Source organism: Passer montanus, unplaced genomic scaffold (assembly GCF_014805655.1).
Source record: "Passer montanus isolate IOZ18808 unplaced genomic scaffold, ASM1480565v1 scaffold44, whole genome shotgun sequence".
In the NCBI taxonomy this organism is placed as follows: domain Eukaryota; kingdom Metazoa; phylum Chordata; class Aves; order Passeriformes; family Passeridae; genus Passer; species Passer montanus.
This window is the reverse complement of record NW_024369262.1, coordinates 5,029,949-5,052,369: the sequence shown is the minus strand read 5'-3', so window position 1 is coordinate 5,052,369 and position 22,421 is coordinate 5,029,949. Positions and strand designations below refer to the sequence as shown.

Below are 22,421 nucleotides of genomic sequence, written 5' to 3'. Positions count from 1 at the left end.
AACATTGGCATTCGCGTTTTTTCCCCCTCGGCAGGCTGGCAGAAACCAGGCACGATGAACGCTGCATATTCAGTTACCTAATAGTGGAGTAAATGGTATGTGCTTGAAGGAACAAAGCATAACTGTAATCTTGTTCCAAGTGGGAATGATTTAAGTAAGCCTTCGCAGAAGACTTGCTGTATAATAAAGGAGAATCATTTTAATTTGTACTTTGAAGTGATCCTGAATTCAGAATCTAATCTTTGCATTCGGCAGAACATCATACCCTGCTGTGAATGAGGTAATAACTGCAAGTCAAGGAATTATTTGGAGGATCTTTTGTAGGTACGTGCTCTCCCTCACAAGAGCCAGAGTCTTCAGCAGGGGTTGCTGGTGAAAAAGCCTCTGTTGGAGCACATTTGAGCTGAAACTTCCCAGTGCAGGAGCAGAGAAAACCCACAGATATCCCAGACTGAGGGAAGGGATCCATTTGTTCCTTCATCAGCACAAGGCAGCTCTGCCTCTTCTCTGTTTCAGAGCAAGAAAGGGAATTTAGGTTAAATTTCTGTCCATTAGCAAAGACAAAATTACTGTTTCCATTGTCCAAAATTAGGAGGCGAAGAAGCATCTCAGCAGCATCCCACTGGAAGACTAATGAACTTCAAAAATAATTCCTGGTTATCTAATATAGAAATATATGCATGCCATTCACATTTGTGTTATTGTGCTGCTCTCCTGACTCTCACCAGTCTGTGTTTTAATTTCCCCTTTTTGATTACAGCTGCTTGGTCGAATCTGGCTCATACTTAGTGTTCAGCTGTGCTGTGCTGTAACCCCAACCTTTCAGCTCCCGCGCTAAACCCATCTCTCCAGGCAGCCAAAGCACAGCACAGGCAGAAGGAGTGTCCCACACGTGTCCCGTTTGTGTGTTGAAGGTGCCTTCGACCGGAGCGTGACCCTGCTGGAGGTGTGTGGGAGCTGGCCCGAGAACTTCGGTCTGCGCCACATGTCCTCCATGGAGCACAGCGAGGAGGGGCTGCGGGAGCGCCTGGCCGACGCGATGTGCGAGTCCCCCAGCAGGGACATGGTGGGATCAGGAACAGGTACAAAGAAGAGGTGTGATCAGAGATCACGTACATCTCACCCAATGGTGATTTTTATTTAATTTTTTTTTTTTTTAAGTTTCGCTTTTTCTTTTCTCTGTACGCTCCTCCCTCTCTCTCCCTCTCTCTCTCTCTCTGTCTGGTTAATTGACTTTTGTGGGGATCTCAGTCATTTATAAAAGGAAGTTAGTGGTAGATCACATAAACACAGTCTGAGATATTGGCACATGAAGCTTCCTTATCATATAGCTGGGACAAGGGCTGTGCTGCTTCCCCTCCAGTGCAGATTGCTGCCCTGCTCCAAACAATGCCATAATCACACATATCCTCATTTTGTGTCCTCAATAGAGCCACTGTGAAGCGCTGGTTCTGTAATCCAAATTAATCCATCTTCATCAGTGTCCATTATATTGATAAATTGTATCATCTGTTTAAGTAAATGGAATGGCACATCAGAGATTAGGCTGTCAGGAGGGGCCCCGTGGTAGGAGATGCTCAGAAATTAAAGTGCAGTTACTGCGGCTTTATTGTCTCCATTAATTTCAGCTTGTTCCAAAAAACACCTCCAGAAAAAACACCTCAGAGTGATGGTGGCCCCTAAAATCAGCTACCAACTCACTTGTCACTCTCCTGGCAGCTTGCCTGGGAAGGCAAAAGAGGAGAAGCCAGCAGGAAGGTGTGGGAATGCCCACCTATGGACCTTTCAGGAAGAGCAGGAGCTGTCTCTTCCTTTTGCTCTTGCCCTCATGTGTCACTGAAGGTCTTGTGCTGCTCTGAGCTCTCCCTGCTCCTCGGGAAGTCTCTCCCTTCAGGGCTCATCCTGACTTTGCTCACTGGGGAGCAGGTACCAGACTGGAGGAGGAGGATGCAGAGGAGCAGGATTTTAGCCCTTGTCTGTAGGTCCAGGCAGCAGTGAGCAGTGCAGCAACCCCTTCATAACCCACCCTGCCAACTGCCTTCCTCTGCTTTCCATCTTGAGAGGGATGAAATCCAAGGGTGAGTTAGATTTGGAATTAACAAAAGGCTTGGTTGAGCACCAAGGGTGGGTCTGCTGCAGCTCTGGTGCAAATCCTCACCAGCTTTTTGCCTTGGCCAGGACACTTCAGGAGTCCATGAGTCCAAAGCTGCAGCAGAGCAGTGAGGATAGAGATGCCTCACATTGCTGGTGTGGACTTCAGTCACCTCATGTCTGTAAAGGGCTGGGGAAGGTGGAAAAAGCAGGCTATGAAAATAGAGAAAGGCACATATTTCATCACTTACTGACCCAGGCTGTGATCAGTGTGAACTTTGGGAGGGTATCCACTGCTGATAATGGGTCAGCACCCCTCAGGCTGTCTGTGGAAGGGGAAAGGTGAGGGAATACCTCCTCTGAAAGCTGAAGCCTTCCAGATGGGCCAGGTTAGGGTGACTGAGTGCCCTGGAGACTTGACAGTGTATTCTATTGTAAACCAAGAACTTGGTCAGAGACAGGGCTCTGCATTTTCCTTCCATTTTCACCAAATCCAGCTGATGGCAGCGAGTCCCAGCTTCTCTGGCATAAGATGAGGCTCCCAGTGCTGCAGGTGTAAAGACAGAAAGGAGCTGTTTATAGAGATGCCATCACTGAGTTAATATTCATCCAGAGAGATTTCTCCCAGCCCTTGCTCCAGCCCCATAAATCTCCCTAATGAGTGTAAGATAGATGCCATCTCAGAGCAGCGATTTTACGCAGCAATAATGAGTAACATGAGCACTGACCCAGCTCACCCCATCCCACCAGCCTCCTCTCCCTGTCATTAACACTCTGTGCTGCCCTGCCTGTCGTGGCATTCTCTCCACCACTAACACACTTTATTCTCAGGATTTGGGCATGTGGTGACTCAGAGCAGCAGAGAAAAAACCTGGTGATAAGAGGGTGAACTCCCGTGCCCTTTCCACTTCCATCCCCTAACAGCTCTTGAGCTGTTCCTCTTTAGCAGACAGACAGAAAAAGTTCTGCCCTGCTCAGATGTACCTGGAGAGCTGCACTCACTGAGGGAGAGGGCTGGAGCTGGCTGCCAGCACCATTCCTCAGCCTGGGGAGCACAGGGAAGGGCTCTCATCTGTCTGCTGCTTAATAAATGGGCAGAGATAAGTGTGGAGCTGCATTACCCTCACTTCAAAAAAAAGGTGTCTTTGTTGGCTCATAACAAGTAGGAGAGTTTTCACTTCCCCCAAACCACTTATATCGTAACCCAGCTTGGCTGAACTGAATTATCTTTGAAAAAAACTCAGTTTTCCTCCTTGAGTTCTCTGCTGCCCAGAGAAAAGAGTTCAGCAGAAAAGGACACTGGAGTTTTGTTTGTTGGTAGTTGATTGCTGTCTTGCTGCTTCTTTCAAAACCAGTGTTTATATTTCTGCATTGGACTCAAAATTGTGGAATTTATAATGCTTTTAATAATCCTAAAATAACTTAATTTATTCATGCCTTTATGTTTTGCATGCTTTAACCCCTGATTGCGCTCCTTGGATTCTCTTCTGTCCTTAAAGAGATTTTGCAGAGATTTAACAAAACTTGCAAAGTCTTACTCAAACCTGAGCACAATTTAATGAATATTTCTGGCTGGAAATGTGAAGATTTGTGCAGTGCTGGGGTCCATTGTGTGGACAAAAACTGGGCAGTAGGGTGGACAGTGAGACTTTGTCAAGTGCTCGACTGGTCCTGACATGCACTTAATGGCAAGAGATAAATAGATTCTTTTAATGCCTTAACTGTTAGGGCATAGCTGACACGTGGGTTTATATAGAAATCAGGGCTGATAGGCTGCAGGGGTGTGCAGGAAGTGTGTGCTGTGGTGCACACACCACTCTGGGGAGCTGACATTCCCAGTCTTTGTTTTGTACCTGCCCCGCTGCATTGCAAAGCAGGGCTGGCAGCACTGACCCTGGCTCTGGCTGCTGCAGGGGCAGAAATAGCCCAAATTTTCGGGGTATTTCTGATTTTTGGTCACAGCACAAAAATCCAGCTGGAGGATGCTGAAAACATCAGGAATAATCTGGCATTTGCAGGAAGGGGGGATTAGATGGGGCTGCTCCACCTCCAACTCCATGCCAAGGGCTGTCGGAGAGAGGGTGGGAGAAGAACCAGGGCTGGACAACAACCCCCCAGAAATCTCCTTTCCTTGTGACCTAAATGATAACTCCAGTTGTCCAGCGAGTTGGCTTGATTGGGAAACCAGCTTTTCCCCTTGTTATCCAATTATTCAGATGACCCATGTCTATCTGAAGTGGAGGCTGCTGTACATAAGCTGTCAGCCCAGATACACATTTAATTCCAAGGAAGGCATAAATTGGCAAAGATGCAAAAAAGATGTTTTTGCTGTTCCAGTTTCTGTCAAACTCTCACTGAAAAGAAAAAAATTATGCAAGTCTAGACACAAATGTTAGTGGTCAGTGCCCTCTTTTGCTTGCAAAGCTTTGTTTTCAAGCAGCTACAATATTTACATTTGCAGTGCAGTTCTTAAGTGTGTGCTTTAGCTTCATATTGCATTCCCCTCCAAAATAAAAACCACCCTAGGACTGTGATTTATGAAACCCTGCTTCCAGAAGACAAATATCTCTGACAGGATTCCACTCAAACTGGACAGGAGGAAATTGTCAGCTCAGGCTAGAAATCTTTCCCTCCAAAAATACTGTAATTAATAAATCCTCTGCTTCACCTCTTCCTTCAGCAAGTACATTTTTTAAGCTTTCCAGTGTATTTTGATCACTTCCAGGCTTAATATTTAAAATCAGCCTATAGTAAGGAAGCAACAGGTTGTTTTTTTTGAAATGCATCTTTCTTCCAAAACTCCTGCAAGCCTCCAAGTCAGCTCTCACCCACGGGAGGCACAGTGAGGTGCACCTCAGAGGAAACTGCCTGGATTCCTTCCAAATGTCATGAACAGACTCATAATGCGCTGAAGGAAGCTCATATGTTGAAGCAAACTCTTTAACCTGATTAATGGGATGTAAATAAGTGGAGCTAATTAGATGTGCTGTTAGGGAATGGCCTGTAGGAAACCCGGGATGGGGCTCCAGGCACTTTGGGTCCTGCTCCCCAGCCAAAACCCAAAGCCTGAGCCTAACTTGGGTCTGGACACCTCTGGGCTTTGCAGAGGGATGGTTTTGGAACCTTCCTGTGAAATTTGGGGGCTGGAGAAGGGAGGTCACACATTTCCTGGAGTGCCTGGCTGAGGTGGGAAGCAAAGGGAGGAGAGCAAGGTGGCTCCTGTTCAAGGACCATCCATCCTGGGGTTTTTTCCACAGGAGAAAATATCCGTGCTCACAAGGTTTATTCAAAGATCAGCAGCCACCTGGACACTGATGTACCTGGACATTTAGTTTCAGGAATAGGATTAGCCCTTTATAGAGTTTGAGCTTTCAGTGGTACCTTCCCCTCCCTCTCTCCTTCCCTCCCTCCCTTCTTTCCTTTCTTCCTTCCTTCCTTCCTCATTCATTTTTCTAAGACAATATCCCCCTTCTCTCTCCTCAGCTGTTTTTTATCCTAACTCAGACATGGGCTATAGATACACAAAGCAAATTATTTTCCCCCTCAAGAGCATTTCTGCCAGGAGATTTCTGCATAGGTTCACTGCAAAACCAGCTTGGGCAGCAAACCCACTGGTGGATCAAATAACATTGATGCTAAAAGCAGCCTTTGAACTTTCAGAATATTCATCCCAGGGTCAGAGATTAAATTACCCCCTCCAATAAGTCTGGGAGCTCAGTGGAGTTCATCCTACAAAAGGTTTATTTGGATGGGCCTGGTTGAAAAGAAAGGAAAATTCAGACTCTTTAGGAGCCACCATTTTGGAAGTGCTGGATGAGAGGAGCCTTGGCCTTGCACACGTTTTGGGATCTCAAGCACTTCAGTGTGGGTTTTTTGCTCTCTCCTGTCCAAGGGTGTCCCTGAGCAGCCCCATCCCACAGCCCTGGGCAGGTCCAACAAGGGCATTTTGAATTTCCCAGTCATTTCCCATGTCTCCAAATCCAATCTTGCCACCAGCCCTGGGAGGTTTCACTGGAATTTCTTCCAGGTCATTCATTATTTAAGGGGGAGGGGGTGTGAATGCTGATACCATGAATATTTCTGATGTGAATTCAGGTTCATCGCTGTTTGTAGAAAAATTCTAAGGGGAGCACTGATGCCACAAGACACCTCTGACTTTCTGCCATTTGATAACAATCTTGATCAACTGCATTTGCTTATTATCAACTGTGGTGTGGGGAGATTCCTTTTCTTTATCTTCTCATTAAATCAAGGCCTTTTTATTTAAGAAATATTTTATTTTTGATACAGACACAGCCGGTGAAGTAGCAGTAAAAAACATCACCACAAAGAGGCACATGGCTTTGAAATGTTTTGGTATGTAACATAACTGTGTTGTTATCAGGTCTTAACTTTTGCACAAAGAGTATTTTCCCTTGTTCTAAAAGCAAACCCTCTCTCAGCTTTCCAAGGGCCACATACCTAACGTGGCCACAGGGGGACAAACCAAAAAATATCAAAGTGTCTCAAGTCATTTCACAAATAACATTGTTCTGTTGCTCTCCTTAAATGAACAAGAGTTTCTTTGATTTTTTTTTTTTAAGTCAAATTTAGGATTCTGCTGTTCAGAGCAGAGAGGTCACAAGGCCCTAATGTATTTAGCATTGACTGCCCTCTCTTGTAGTGCGTCTATTAGTCAGTAATTTGATTTGTACCTATTCATTTGCAGTCCCTGCAGGAGCTCTGAGCTGGCCCCAAGTATAATTGGTGCTGTCTCTATTTTTACATCATTAGATTAGCCCCGACTCCTGGCCACTTGTTGTCTGCGCTTGTCTGTCCATTTATACAACCTAATGTAACACAAAATTCATTACTGATCACATTACTTTCAACTCTGAAGCCAGCTTTGTGATAAACATTTTGTTAACCCTTCCCTGCCAGCACACAGACCTGGGGGATAAATGCACTTTCCCCTCTGCAGGAAAAATCAATATCATAATAAAACAAAGTGCAGTCACATTCCTGGATTTGTCATTCCTCCCGGAGAGAGAAATGGGGAGGAACATATAGGAGATGACTAAATGGTGTCTGCATCCAGGCATCTCACTCTGCTCGATATGAAATGAGCTCAGCAGTGTCCTTTCCACTGGAATATAAAGAAGTGACACGAGAGAGGGCCAGCACTCAATTTAAAACTTAATTTCTTACTCATTGTTCTGCAAGTGTTTTAGCTCTTCTGGTCAGGCTGTAATCAGGTTATGACATTATTGGAACTGGACATTCTTCTTCCAGTGCTTTGTCTCAAAAGCAGTGAACAGAGACACAGTTCCCTTTTTCCCTTGGAGATTTGCTGCTGTGACGTTTTTTTTTTCTTGTTTTGTTTGCTTGGGGTTGTGGTTTTCCCTCCTAATGATTAAGCAAATTAACTGCAGCACTCCAGAATTTCACAGGAAAATTCAAAGCTCTGTCCTGTCTAGCTTGGCTTTGCTCACATTTGATTGTCTGCTGAGTCCCTCCTAAAGCATGAAGCTCTTTGCATCCCTGAGGCTTCTGCTGGTGATTCCAGGGGCAGCAAGAGGAGATCCATGGTAGGTATTCCCCAGGGCAGAGCATCCTCCCAGCTCTGCTTGCAGCATCCTGCCCACGAGGTGATGCCTGCTACCCAAATGTGTTTTGGTGCACGCAAAAGCTGTTGGGTTTTTTTAACAAGTTTTCTAAATTCATTTTCTGTTTGCACAGCTTGGCTTGGAAATCTGTTATTTTGGGTTTTCTAAATATTTAGAAATATTTCTCAGTGTTTATTAAATCTTCCCTTTAAAAGTCTGAGGCCTGAAGCCTGCCCCACACCGAGCGGTCCCACACTGGGAAGGGGGCAGGAGACAACGGGATTTTTCCGTCTGTAATTCCTATAATTACCTTGTCATTCCTTTTAGGAGTCTTTCTGTGGTGTTTTTGTGTAGGATATGACTTATGGCAAGCATATCTCTCCCAGTAAGTATAAGAGCCCTCGGGTCCCAGCATTTGAACCAGGACTGGTATTTTTACAGCTGTTTTGTGAGCCAAAACCTCTTGCAGCTGCTGAGGTGGTGGCAGAATAAAGACAAGACAGTTCCTGTCCCTCCTCCCAAGCCCAGCAGCCCCAGAGAGCCGTTGAGTACTTGCTGATTTTTGGGATGTGCAGCACAGGCCATCACAGAGCTCTCATAAACTATGCATTGCCCTCTCCAGGGGAGATGGGAGAGGAGGCTGTAGGATGGAGACCCATTTGTGCAATAAATTGTTAAGCAGTCAAACTGTTAAATGAACACTTATTAGAGAGGTAAGATGAAGTATGAGTCACCAAACAGCAAAATACACATTCACACAGCAAACCCTCACAGTAAATGGGAAATCAAGAGCCAAGGCAATGCAAACGTTGCAGTGTGAGGCAACCTTGTGGTCCTCTCATCCCCTCTTCCAACAGGACCTGCTCCTGGTGCTTCTCCCTTTGGATGCTGGATCATTCCCTGTCACCTCCCATCACCCTGCACCTTTCTCTAACAGAATATCACACAGAGTCACCTTATTTTCCCAATAATCTGCCTTCTTCTCCGTGCTGCAGGCTGGGAGCATCAGGGCTTGCTGGGCAGGGGTGGTGTTGGATGTTTGATGTTCCCAGTGTGCCTTGGGGGGTGTGGGCAGGCAGAAAGAGAGGGCCAGGGGAAATGAGAAACAAAGCCAAAGGGATTTTGGCTGGGAGAGGATCTCAGTGATCAGTGGAGACTCCTGGAGCATCCCCATGGGATCAGCTCTGGGGGCTGCCCCTGGAGGAAGGAGGGTTGTGGCCAGGTCCCTGGCAATGCTGGGAACACTTAGTCCTCCTTGAAGTATATATCCTCATTTGTGGTATGAAAAGATTAGCTTTCCTTCCATTCCTAGCCTGCTGTCTCCCCACCATGGATAATATATAAAACAGTAGACTTTTATTCATTAACATTTATGGGAAAATGTTAATATTAAGCTGTAAGTGAAAAGCCCCATCTTATTGAATTCTTCTGCTGTGTTATTGGGAGCCTAATTTCATTTTGCATTTAAATAAAAACCAGATGACGTTCAGGACGGTCAGGCAAGCATTCTGTAAGTGAGAATTTATCTTGCAATCTGGGTAAACAATGTCTCATCATTTAACAGTTATTATAAATAATGGGGTTTTAAGCACTTTGCTGGGAGTTCATATTGGCTCCACACGGGTTGCACTAAGGGAGAGAGAATTTCAGTGACATCTTCCAGGCATCCGGTGAGGAGGAATCATATCCTGAGCTCCCTTCTCAAGCTGCAGTTTTCATCCTCCTCTGGTTATTATTGCTCAATATTGTGTGCACCATCCACTGACCAAAAAAAAAATTGAAGAGGAAGGAAAATGACAAATTGGTTGGAAGCGTTTTGAAAATGAAGAAACCCTGTTTGAAGCTTCCCCATAAAAAAGGGGAATGTGTTCAGCCCCCTGCAGATGTTCAGGCAGGTAGCTGAGCCTCCAAAAGGGAGATTCTGTCAGTAAAAATGGGGTTGTGTAAAAGTTGTGCATTCGCAGAGAGTGAAAAAGATGCTGAGGCAAAACAGAAAGACAGAAAGATCATAAAGCAGCTGCTTTTTTCTGTGTTTCTGCTGGTGCCCTCTGAAATGACATCACTCGTGGTTTTATGCTTGGGAACGCGTGAGGTAGCTTATAAAAAGAGTAAAAAACTGCTAAAATGGTAAATAGCTTTTTCCCCAACTCCTGTTGCTTCTATTCTGCTTTTCAGTGCTGTCCTTTCACTGAGGGGGCAGCACTTGGTGCTCTCTGTGTTCCCCCCCAAGGCATCTCCCAGCACAGGCAGGAGCAGCTTCCCTTCCATCTCTCCTGCATCCTGGGCAGGGGGGAATTAGTTTTCCATGCAATTTTAGGAGCAACTGTCTGCTGTTGTGGAAAGATCCTGAATTTGGGAGCTCCTGATGCTGTCACCTCCCTGAGCCCACCTCAGGACATGAACTGCCTGCTGCCTTTTTCTGTGTGACCCATTTTATCCCATTTTCCAAAAAGACCCCCACAGCTAAAACACCATCTTCTTTTATTTGTTTATTTACTTATTTGGGATATTTATTTGTTGTTCCCTTGGTCAGTGACTTTTTCAGGAACTGCCCAACACATGAACTCTGTGTTTACACCAAAACTTGATGGTGTTGTGAAAGACAAAGGGTCAGTATCACTTCTCTGACCCTTTCCAAAGATGTTTTTTGTGGGAAGGCTGCTCCAGCTCAGTGGCATAACAGGGGATCCAGGAGCCAGGATGGAGAGCCCTGGCTGGGGTGGGTGGCATGGGAATGGTGACATTTCCTAAAAAGATTGCCCTGTGCTGTGGAGGAGGCTTGGGCATGTTGCTGTGCTGGAATTCTCCTCAGGCAGAGCACAGCATTCCCATGGATGGCATCTCCCATCTATTCCCACATGCCACAGCTGTTCCTGCTGGGTGCTCCCACCTTGTCAGGCAGAAATGACATCTGGAAGCAGAAATCAAGAGACAAATTTACCTTGCAGCCTTCTTCCCTCATCTGCAGCCACGGAGGCAGCAGGGGGAGGTGAACTGTGCAGGGACAGACCCCTAATGTAAAATTTGGGGGTGCTTTTTGTACTCCACTCAGGGCTACTTTTATCCACACCCTCTGGAAAAAAAAAATTTATTAAATCATGACAGGACTGTGTTTTCTCTTTGGTTTGTCTTTTGGAAATGTGGCTGGTCACCCACCAAAATGTGAGCAAAAAGTCTGCAGAAGAGCACAGTATGTGAACTTCACTGCCAGGTGCCTCAGTGCAAGGCAGAATCATGATTTAATTTGCCTTTTCTGGGGGATGTGACCAGAGGAATGCCTTGGTTTGCCATTAGGTCTTTCAGATTTCACACAGAGTTACCTTCCACCAGCTCCTCCACCAGCTGCAGCTCACCCACACCTTTGTAAGAGTGCAGCTACAAAGATGGAGTGTAATAGAATCAATGCTTGGAACAATTTTTAAAATATGACTTTCAAAAATCAAAATGTTGAATTTACTATTTCCAGCTGCCTTCTGGTTTCAGGAGCACAAATGTGAATTTCTCTGTTCAACAGCTCCTTTAACAAAGGGGCAAATTAAGCTTTGAATGCCATTTTTATCAAGGCTCTTTCATATTTACGTCTAACATCAGAATTTTGGGCTATATAAATAAGAGAGAGTGGATTGAGAGCCTCAAGCAGCCCTGCAAGAGAGAGAGCCCACGAGACTGGGCTGGTGTTTTTCCAGGCTGGGTTAACACTCAGCCAAGGCAGAGCTGTGATTTTAAGGGAATGGCTGCAAGCTCTGAGTGCTTTGTAAAATTAGGGCTGTGTTTACAAAGCTGGTCTGCTTCAAGCAGCCATGTCAACATCATCTTTTAAAAAACCGAGTGAATAAACGGAATAAATTGCATTCAGGGCTAGGATGGTTTGGAGCTCCGCGGTGACACTGCCAGGGGGGTGGGAGGAGGGGGCTGCTCCTGATCTCCACCTGAGCTCTCCCAACTCAAGAGCCTTGAACTGTTTAGATGAGCAGGCAGGGCTGAGGCTGTGGTGACATCATTTCGTGAGCTTCAACAAAACTCTCCTGATTTGGACCAGCTGAGCATCTGCTCCCCCCCAAAAAAAAACTTTTTAAGTTTTCCTTTGAATCCAACCCAAATTCCAGTCTGGTCTAGCTTCCTCCTCAGCATCAATCTGCACCAGGGGAGCAGCCCAGAGCCTCTCACTGGCCCAAAAGGCCACTTTGTGTCAGAAGCACTAGAAGTTGTGCCAGAATGGCTTTGCTTTGTAATCTTAGACTTCTGAAATGAGCTCGGCAGTGCGTGTGTGTCAGAGCACAGAGAGCACATGTGGGACATGCACAGAGGCACTCTGAGCTCTCAGTGCAGCCCAGGGCTCCCTTCCTGCCTCAGAGGCTTTAAGGAGGCCAAACTCTGAGGTGGCATCACAGAGAGGATAAATTAGGCCTTAGATGGGAAAGGAACTGAAATTTGGAGGGTCAGGTGTGAAACTCTCATGCAGTGTCAACAGTCACTGCTCAGACCCCAAGGTCATCACCAGGTTTGTGGGTTTGACCTTCAGGCAGCTTTTCCTTACCCAGCTTTTTGCTGGAACTGTTTGGCTGAGCCCAGGGAGGAGGAGGAGGGGCCCCCAGCACTCCCTGAGGGCTCCTGGCCATCCCTGTCTTCACAGTCTGTGTCCTGAGGCTCCAGCTCTGCAGGATGGGGGATGCTCAGACCCACACCTGCTCTGGACAGAAGATGTTCCAGGAATAGGAGCGTTGCCTCCAGCATTTCTGAGCAATATCCCCAGAGTTCAGTGGGTGCAGGACGTGGTAGGTGTCATAAACATGCATTTCACTTTGAATTTGTAATTTCCTTCGTGGAGCAGAGGCTGACAGAGGGGTCAGTGTTGAGCAATCCAAGGCACTCCCATAACCCTGGGAATGAGAGACAAACCCAGGAATTTTAATACAGTGTTTTCTCTGCAAATGCTTTTGGTCTGATATACACAGATGTGCTGCTTGCGTAACCAAAGATGCAAGATAGTTCTGCCTAAATGCATTAAAAAACTTGTCTACACACGCTGGCTGGCACAGGAAATCGTGTATTCCACATAGGATATCTTACAGGAATTTGGAGTAGCAGCAGAGTGAAACTTTCAGGATGGGGTAAAAGAATTCCTTTAAACCCAAGCACTGCTGCATATTCCTGCAAAAACCTCATCTGTAAATCTTGCACAAGGAGTTGTAGGCTGTTGCAGGATGTGATGGGCTACAGAAATGATTTTCTATTTGACTGTCATAGCTTTTGAGATTTCACATGCTGGCTAAAATGGGCAACTCATCCTTCTGAAGAGCCATTTATGTAGGAAAACATCCTAAACCTCTTTACAAAAATATACAGCTCTAGGAAACTTGAGATTATTTTTTAAAAGCACTGGAAGTCATTGTGAAAGTGCCTATCTTGAAGAATATTCTCCCTCTAAATACCAGTCCTTTATCTGGTGCACTTTTAACCTTCCATAAAATGCTCAGAGTCAAGTCTGGCCAGATGCCAGAGTCTTGGGTCTCCTACTCCATGGGCTCAGGTCACATGGAGCTTTCTGGGTGCTCTTTTTAAAGGCATAAACAACCTGTTTAGAAGTTGCAGGAAGATGTTTTTTCCTTTTCTCACTGATCTCTCTGTGCCTGAAGCAGACCTGGACATTTCTGTAAGCTCAGGCGTCCTCCCTGTTGTGCAAGTGTTAAATTGTTTGGCATCCCTGCAGTGAAATCAGGCACTAGAAATGAGATTTGGGGTCTCAGAGGGACTCTGGTGTTCACAAGGCTCTGTCTTCATTCCCCTGGATCTCTCCTTCCCCCTGTAGCTGCCCATCTCCTTGCTGGATCTGCCACCTTTGTTCCAGGGTGCCAGCTTTCATCTCCAAGTGCATGGCACGAGCCAGCTCTGTGTGGATTCAGCACTGGAGTTATTGTAAGGCACTTTGACAGGAACTAATATTTTACATAGGCCACTGAATCCTGATTTCACAGAAGTTGCTCAGGCAGTGTTTCCCAGTCTTCTTTACTTGCAAATTTAATGGAGGTGCTTTTGTGGCGTCTCAACATCTTTCAGGTTGTGACAGGATGAGGCAGTTTTAACACAGGAATTGATTTTCAATGCTCAGATGCCATGAGTTTTGGGGTTTTTTTATATTTCCTCATTTGAAAAGAGTTTAAAATCTCTTTTGTGAAACTGCTGAGTTTATAAAAAAGGAAAAAGAAACATTTCTGAGGAGCAGGTGCATGGCAGGACGTCGGTCCCACTGTGCTGAGTGTCAGTGCAGGTGAACAAGGCTTGGGGCAGACAGCAGCTTTAATTGACTTTTGAACATTATCGTAATCAGCTGAAACTGTAATCATAGCAATATATAAGACTGGGAAATGACTTTTTGCCTGTGCTCCCTCTAGAAAGGAGCAACACGCATTTACCCAGAAATTTCAACCATCTCAAATCAAAACCAACTTGGAAAATTAAGATTTTTAATGAAGACTCGGTGCTTTCGTTTCGCTGCAATTGAATATTAATGATTTTTGTCCATCTAAATCCCCAAAAGCACAGGTTCCCCTGGGGGTGCAGTGCCCTCCCTGCCAGCAGATCCCCAGCAGGGCTGGAGCCCCTCGCTCCGAGCAGCCGCCAAGGGTGCTGAGATGGATTATAATTAGAGCTCCCTCGTTAATATAATTGCATCTCATAATTAAAAAAAAAAAGGGAAATACTCAAGAAAAACCTCCAAGTGCAATAGCAGCAATGTATTGATGTAATTTCCCAGTATATTTCCTCATCCTGGTGCAGTTTCACACCTTGCATTGGCTCTTGAGTTCTTCTCCACCTTGAGTGTCCCAGCAGCAGCTCCTGATGCTCAGAGTGAATGTTTCCTGCAGCGGCAGTGCCAAAAGCACCCAGCAGAGTTTGGGATGTTGCCTGAATCCTGAAAGATGGAGCCTTTCCGTGTGCAAGTGCCGGTGGGAGCTCCTGGGGGGAGCACATCCCTTCAGCAGCAATCAGGGAAATTAAAATGTTTAACTCACCCATTCACTGGGGAGCGTTGTGTAAATTACAAACAGTTTAAGAGATCCTCAAGACTTCCATTGTGTTAATACAAATTGCCTTTTAGCGTTCCCTTTAAATAGGGCCCTTTTGAGTGAGAATCCAGATGGCAGAAGCTCCATAATTATTATTCATTACAGTTAATAAATAACACTCGGGAAGCCCCAGTCAGTTCTGCAAGTCCCCTATGATGGTCATTGTGTAAATGTAAGGGTGAAAAAATAGTCGTTGCCACAGAATCTGTCAGGATTTCAGTCAAAGACAAGGAGCTGTGGAGGGCCCTTGTGTGTGCCTGCCCCAGATCATGGACCAGCCTGGCATTCCCAGAGCTCTCTCCACAGGGAATCGCCTCCAAAAGGAAAGGGAATTGTCTTTAACTTCAAAAAGAGGCTTGATTTTTGCCTTTTGGCTGTTTATTCAGAAGCCCCCGTGGATGGGGAGAGGTGGGTTTGGTGTCTGTCCCCAGCCCTGGAACATTCCCGTCCCACATCCTCATTTCGGGAAGGCCGAGCGCATTCCCGCCTTCGTGGCCTCCTTGGTGCACGGCAGAGCCTGAAGAGTTCTCCAGAATAATTGCTGTGAATGACAGAAATGAAATCGAGGAGATTCGAGCTCTGCTGGCCATTACCCCACTTCCTGCATTCCTACTTGTTAATTGTCTAATTCCTAACGAGTCTTGGGGCGTCTGATAGACTTTCTGATGCGTGCTCACTCTAATGCTTCCTTCCCTCCCCTCCCTGGCCTCATCCCTCACCAGAGACCTTGTTCCTTTAAAAATGCCATCCTTAAAAAATCAGAAATACTCAGCCCAGCAAAAGGAAAAGGGAACTTGACATTAGTTGAGCTTGAAAGGCTTGGTGCTGTGAGAAGTGACTGACGTGTGAAAAGAGGCTACAATTAGTTCTTTCCCCGAGCACTCTCCCATTCAGTCCAGGGTCACTCCTTCAGCGAGCTGCGGCTTTGAGGGTAATGTGTTGTGACAGTTTGAGATGATGAAGAATAATTCTTGTATTCAGAGTTGCTGCCGCTTCCCCGCTGCCCTGACACATCAGGCTGCTGTCATTGTATCAGTTATCCCTCCCTAGGTAAGAGGAAAGGGTCAGCTCTTCCAGCAAATGATTTGGGATATTTTGAAACTGTGCTTAAAGAGGGGAAGGCAAACGGAGAGAAAGGAAAAACCATTAGAAGGAATAATAATGCACTGGAGAGGAGATTTTTGAGTGGACATAAAGGAGATACCAGGGCTTCGAGTGGACCACTACAGGAGAGCACAGCTAAGAAAGGCAGCATAATTTATGAGTGTTCCGGGCAAAAGAGGGCTATATAGATTTTCTTCAGGCATTGAATTAATGTGCCCTATAAAATGGTTTCACATTTAGGCTTGGCAGGGCTTTGTACCTTGGATTTGATGGGGTCCTTTGACAGTTCCTGGAGCTTTCTGGAACAGAGGGTGCAGCTGGACCTCGAGCAGCACTGCAGAGCCCAGGCTGTCCCCAGAGCAGCTCCTCCTCCTCCTCTTCCTCCTCCTCTTCCTCCTCAGCAGCCAGCTCAGGAGAGCAGCATGGCTGGGGCAGAGGGGCGAGGGACAGGGCAGGCTGGCTGCAGCCTGGCACTCAGGAATGGCAGCACAAAGGGATGATTCCTGCAAGGTTTCCTTGCCAGTTCCTCATGGAACACCCTGCACACTGCAGGGCAGCCGTGCCAGCATCTGCTCCCAGCTCCTCTGCTGCCTCACTGCTGCCCCAGTGTTCCCCCAGGCCCAGAGCTGTGCCATGAGAGGGGGTGGCTGCCCTGGGCTGGGCCAGGGACCCAGGATGGTCACTTGCCATCCCACAGCAGCTGCCACGAGGATTTTCACTGCTGCTGCTGCCTCCACCACGATGGAAAGTGTGTGTGTGTGTGTGTGTGCCCTGAAATCCCATTACTCTGGGACCCTGGGTGATGCCAGCAGTGCCCGTTGCTGTTACTGTCAAAAGCACAGCACGGCTGTTCCCAGCTCCCCTGAAGTGACTTTCTCTTCATGGCTTCAGCAGATGTTCCAGCTCCTTCACTTTTTTCCCTTTTTTTTTTTTTTTTTGAGGGCAGGCAGGACTTTGTGAGTCGTTTCCTCCGGGGACATGGGCAGGTTTTAGTATTTACGTTTCCAGTATTAGCATTTATTTGTATTTGTGTTTGTTTTTCACGGGCTTCTGAAAGCCTCGGGGAGCCATTTATGGGGCCAAAATAATGCAAGTGCTGGTCTTCTCACAGTATTTCATTTCCTTGATGGTGGAAATGCTACAAGAAGAGCAGGTCTCATGTTATTTTGACCCCATAAATAGCTCCCAGAGGCCCCTTTCTTCCTTCTCCCACCCACTCCCCCCCAAATCAAATATTTAGGTTTCTGCAAAGCCTGACTTCTCAACCCTGGTTATCTTGCTTCAGCAGAAGCAAATTGCAGTTATTACAAAATAGCCAGAGAGTCTATAAGGCCGAATGGGTTTTATATGATGCACAATTTGTTGGCTACTGTACAAGTTCATTAAAGTGTATCAGAAGAGGTTGTTTTACTGGTACATTGAAGGAAGTTAATACATCTCGACAGTGTATGCATGGGGGAATGCAGATACAATAACCCTCAGACTGGCTGGGGCCAAGTCCATTCCTGAGTGAGCGGAGTCAGTGCTGCTGCTCCCTGGTCCTGCTGCCCTGGGCTCTCCTGCCACCTCTCCATGGGGGTTTGCTCCTGTTTTGTGTTTTCCCAGTGCAGAGGATGTCAGTCTGACTGGTTGTGTGATGTGCCTGTTTAGCTTGGTTCAGGTGCTTTGGCTGTCCCATCCCAGGGTGGCTTTAGGGACCTTTAGGTCTCTCCTGACACCCAACAGCCCCCCCCATTAGGTTCTGTTTTGTTGGACCAGGGTTTTATGAGCCTTCTAAAGGGAACCTAATACACCCAAGGATAGCTTGGCTATTACCTTTGGAGGTGAAGAATGAGCAGGACGGCTTCTGCTGCAGTGTTTGAAACAAAAAGGTTTAATAAAAGGCAAAATAACAAACAGAAAATCCGAGCCAGGTACAGAGGTCTGCTCCTGCTAGAAAACGCGTTCACAAAAGCCCCGTGGTCCTTTTGTTCTCTTCTTTTCTACCTTATGGCCCAGGTGGGACTTTTTGGCTTCTATCTAATTAAGTGACCCCAAGGTTTTAGTGAAGTCTCTGGGGTCCTATAAGGTGGCTTTTCACCTGATCGTTGGGAGAAACTTCTGGGCTTCTTTCCTTTTTTGGGGGGACAAAGGCTGGCTTTGCCACTCTGTCATTAGGGGGCATTCTCCTACACTCCTACACCCCCCTGCAGCTCCTGCTGCACTTGCTTGGTGTCCCCAGATCCATGAGAAGCTGTCCTGCAGTTTTCACTCTGTGAGAGGAAGGGTGTCCCCATGCCATGCAGCCATTCCCAGTCTTGTCTCTGCTTCCCATGGGAATCTCACTGCTGTTCCTCTGCCCTGCCCCAGTCTGCTCTGAGGGCTGGGAGGAAGAATCATAATATACACTGGATTTTTTTTAAATTTATTTATTTTTTATTAATGGAGCAGAGCAATGTGGGGAAAGGCAGGCAGACATGCTGCCTGTGGTGCTGGGTCAGCTGTGTGGGCAGGTGGTCCCTGGTGACCATGTCCTGGCTAATTGTCCCCCTGGTGTGACCCAGCCGTGCTGCAGAGCCGGCCGGGGTGAGGGCAAGAGCCCAATTTCCTGAGCACAGCAGAGCTCCCTGTGGCAGCCAAGCACTTTTCCAGGGCTTCCTCGGGTGTCAGAGCACACTGCTCGTCTGCCTGGCTGGGTAATTAGTTCCAGAGTGAGAGCTGGGCTGTGTGAGAGCTCTGGGACTCGTGTTCCATGGGGGATGTGTGCCCAGGGATGGCAGCTTGCATGTGGGAGCTCCCCGGGTTCAGCTGGCACCCCCTAACCCAGACTGGGCTGGAAAATCCCCTCCAGAGCCTCTGCCCCTCCTGCCCCCTGGCTTTTGTCAGGAATTGTCAGGTTTTCCTGCCTGGCAGCTGCAGGGGGAGCTCAGGACAGCTCGGAGCTGTGGGACACAGCCAGGACAGAATTCCCTCCCTCCTTCCCTCCCTCCATCCAGGCCCTGTGCCCACGGCTCTGCATCCCTGGTTTCTGGTCCCTGGCTGGCATCAGTCTCTGCAGTGCCACCCCCTGGCAGGCCCCGCAGAGGTGACAGGAGCTGCCAGCTGCAGGGATCCTGCAGACCCCAAAAAAGCCCAAATCCCACCCAGGCAAGGCACAGGGTCCCGCCAGGCACTGAGGGACAGGCAGGAGCTCAGCCCCAGGGACAGAAACAGGAGCCACAAAACTCCTCTCTCTGTCTTTCCCTTGCCTTGCTGGAAACACTTTGCCTGGAAATCCATTCTAGGTGGGAAAGAGAGTGGAATCCCCCCGGGAGGAGCTGTGCTGGGGTTTGGGGGAGCCCAGCAGCACTGCCCAGCATCCCCAGCTCTGACGTGGGACCTTTAAGCAAAGCCAGCTGTGTGCTGAGGGAGATGAAAGCCCCAAATCAGACAGGATAAGCACAGTATTAGTGTGGGATACGCCACTCATTTCTGATTTAAATTACTGTTTTTCCTTCCTGGACCCATGGGAGAGTAAGGATGTGAGGAAAATGAAGAGGTTTAGACATGGACATTCCTTCACCAAATACTGGCAAGAAATGGTGCTGGATGCAGCTGAGGTCATCACCAGCACTGCTTTCAGGGTGATCAGCTTCCTGCTGATTTGTTTTCCTTGTATCCTGGGCAGATTATCTCCTTACAGGTTACCTCCAGGATGAGGGATTAAATCCCACAGCCCTCACTGCTAGGTGTGGGCAGGGGCTGAGGGGGAGCAGGGCAGTGCCAGAGGATGCTGGGGTGAGAGGATTTTTGGTTTAGGGAAAAGCTGACTTTTGCTGCTCCCTGTACTTTGTGTATAGATCTGTCCTTATCACAGAGTCCCACTGCAGGCAAAGTGTTTGCAGGAGGTTAAATAGCCCAGATCAGGCAGTGGAAGTGCAGGAATATTTAGCAGAGAGCAGAGCAGGCACTGCCCCTGCAGCTCCTGCAGCTCCTTTCCACCCCAGACAAGTCTTACATAGAGCCACAGAAAGGTTTGGGTGGGAAAGGACCTCAGAGCTCATCTCATTCCACCCCCTGCCATGGACAGGGACCCCTCCCACTATCCCAGGCTGCTTCCAGCCTGATCCAACCTGGCCTTGAGGATTTCCAGGGATGGGGCAGCCACAGCTGCTCTGTTCCAGTGTCTCACCATTTTTTCCAATATCCCATCTAAACTTCTCTTCCAGTTTAAAGCCATTCCTCCTTGTCCTGCTACTCTATGCCCTTACAAAAAGTCCTTCTCCGACTCTCCTGCAGCCCCTCCAGGCCCTCTCTCCCCCTTGGCAGCAGAGGAATTTACCCAAAACTGTCCCCAGCCTGTCCCAGGCTGCCCAGACCAAATCATGCTCAGGGTCTCACATCACAACTCCCCAGAGTATTTCTTGTCTCCTGTCACCACTGCCACTCTGGGGGAGGATTCCTGTGCCATCCCTGGGCTCTGCCTCCTGTCCCTGCTGCGTGCCACCGCTGAGTGCTGCCAGGGGCACGCTGCACGTGGCCACCGAGTCAACTGCAGGGTTCAAGTGGCTCACAGAGAGGCCACGGCTGGAAACCATGCCCTGCACACACAAAAATCCTCCTGTTAGGAGATTAAGGAGCACCAAAGGCTCCTGGAGGTCACAGAGGGGAGATGGCTGGGTGGGTGTGAGCAGGAGAGGGAGAGCCACAGCCAGGCTGCTTTCTCTTTTGCTTTGGGGCACGGCTGAGGAAAGGGGATATTTTCTCTTTGGCTTGAAAAAGCTGAGTTATTTACATCCATTTAGGCAGGAAAATGGGCTGTGGGAAGTCCTGGTGTCCCCAAGGTGGGGAATGGCAGTGGTTGTGCACTGCTGGTGCACACTCTGCCAGTGCCCCTTCCCAGCATGGCTGGGAGGGAAGATTCGCCATCATCATCTGCAGCCCTTCACACCCTGCTCAGTTCCACCATGAGATCCCCACTGTGGAATCCTGTCGTGTCCTGAGTCAGCAGCCCCAGGGAAGGGCAGCAGGTGATGCCTCCACCTCTGGCTCAGCTGAGCTGTGAGCCCAGCTGCAGAGAAGTGGAACCAGGAGCTGCCGTTCCTCGGGAGCAATTCCCAAACCGGGAAAGGGCCATGAGCAAAGCTCAGAGCAATGCACCAGCCTAAGGGATTTGCCAGTGAAACATCTGTCTGACGGCTCTGGGGGTCGATCCCAAGCACTAACCAGGAGCTGCTCTCTCTCCCTTGCAGAGCTTCAGCGAGAGGGAAGCATAGAGACGCTCAGTAACAGCTCGGGCTCCACCAGCGGCAGCATCCCCCGAAACTTCGACGGCTACCGCTCCCCGCTCCCCACCAACGAGAACCAGCCCCTCAGCCTGTTCCCCACGGGATTCCCCTAAAGCAGCAGCCCAGCAGGGACACATCCAGCCAGGGTAACGAGCTGCCTGTCCCCCAAACAATCCTGCTGTGTCTGCCACCTGCCAGCTCTGGGGTGGTTCTGGTTACCCTGGTGAATGTTGACGACTCTTGAACCTTCCTGAAGCATACTCGTGAAATCTTGACTCTGTGTTCCTGTGCAATTCAAAGAGGCTCCATCTTCAATCCTGATAGCTCTGCGGCTTCTTTTCTCGCTGTCTTCAGGAAGAGGTTGGGTGAGGAGAACTGCTCCTAAGCCATCTTGGGTCAAGCACAAGGTTTCACAGCTGTTCTCTGCTTTTTTCTTGCTGAGATGAATCTCTGTAACTCAGAGGAGCTCTCGCCGTTGGTGAAAGTGCCGAGCATTAATGGATGAACTGGAGGGACTGGAAACTGGAGGACTTTCTGTGGACAGGGTTGATGATGTTATTCCTTCCTCATCGCCTCTCCTTGCTGCCCTTCTTCCCCTCTGATACTCATCGATGCCAGGAGTATTATAAATGAAAATGTTTCTTTTTGTTCTTTGGAAGAATTCTCTCTCTTGCTCCTATTTTCTTCTAGTCATGTATTTTAGGAACGTACTTAATTGACTAATTGCAGTCATGGATTTCTCACATTTGGTTATAAAAATTGTTCATTGGAACTCAGATATCTGTCCAGAAATGCATGTGTCATTGAATAAATCTAAGTTAAACAAGAAACTGCTTAAATGGCAATGTTCATGGAGTGTTACTGGGCTGACTGTGGGCTTTGTGTATCTCCCTGGACCAGACTCTGTGTGTATTTACTGACTTGAGGGCTTTAATTAAAGCCATCAGTGGCTGTTATGCAGCCAGTCTAGCATGGTTTTGCCTCCCCATTTCCTTGTCCTCCTGTGCACAGACAGGATTTTTAAAACAAGGTATTTAGGTGGTGTGCCTTGCACCCACTTGGCTCCTCTGAACACCAACACCCAGCTCCCTGCTTTGACTGGGACCCTGCTTCTTCATCCCACTGATTCCAGAGGGACAAGGCCCAGGTGCAGGAGGCAGAGGCTCCCATTTCCATTGTTCTGTTGTGGGATCATGGACCAGAGGCTTTGCAGAGCAGCCTGAACCTCTGCACCCTTCTGAACGTGCACAGTCAGAGCTAGCACTGCACAACCCCGCTGATAAAACAGTTCTGGGCTCACACATCATAACCACACGAATTCCTACATC

At 47.9% G+C, this 22,421-nt stretch overlaps 1 protein-coding gene across 8 annotated transcripts in view; it reads left to right on the top strand.

Moving 5' to 3' along the window:
- The window catches only part of BCAS3 (BCAS3 microtubule associated cell migration factor), a 299,564-nt gene extending 277,641 nt beyond the window's left edge, over nucleotides 1-21,923 (top strand). For 2 of the 8 annotated variants that reach the window (XM_039720696.1, XM_039720697.1), the window contains 3 exons: nucleotides 915-1,082; nucleotides 6,382-6,447; nucleotides 21,058-21,923. In XM_039720696.1, coding sequence (XP_039576630.1) covers nucleotides 915-1,082; nucleotides 6,382-6,447; nucleotides 21,058-21,206 — 383 coding nt within the window. In that variant the 3' untranslated portion in view covers nucleotides 21,207-21,923. Of the gene's footprint in view, nucleotides 1-914; nucleotides 1,130-6,381; nucleotides 6,448-21,057 lie in introns of all 8 variants that reach the window. The other 6 variants (XM_039720699.1, XM_039720698.1, XR_005628832.1 and 3 more) reach the window with 5 other exon arrangements.
- The last annotated feature ends 498 nt before the right edge of the window (nucleotides 21,924-22,421 follow it).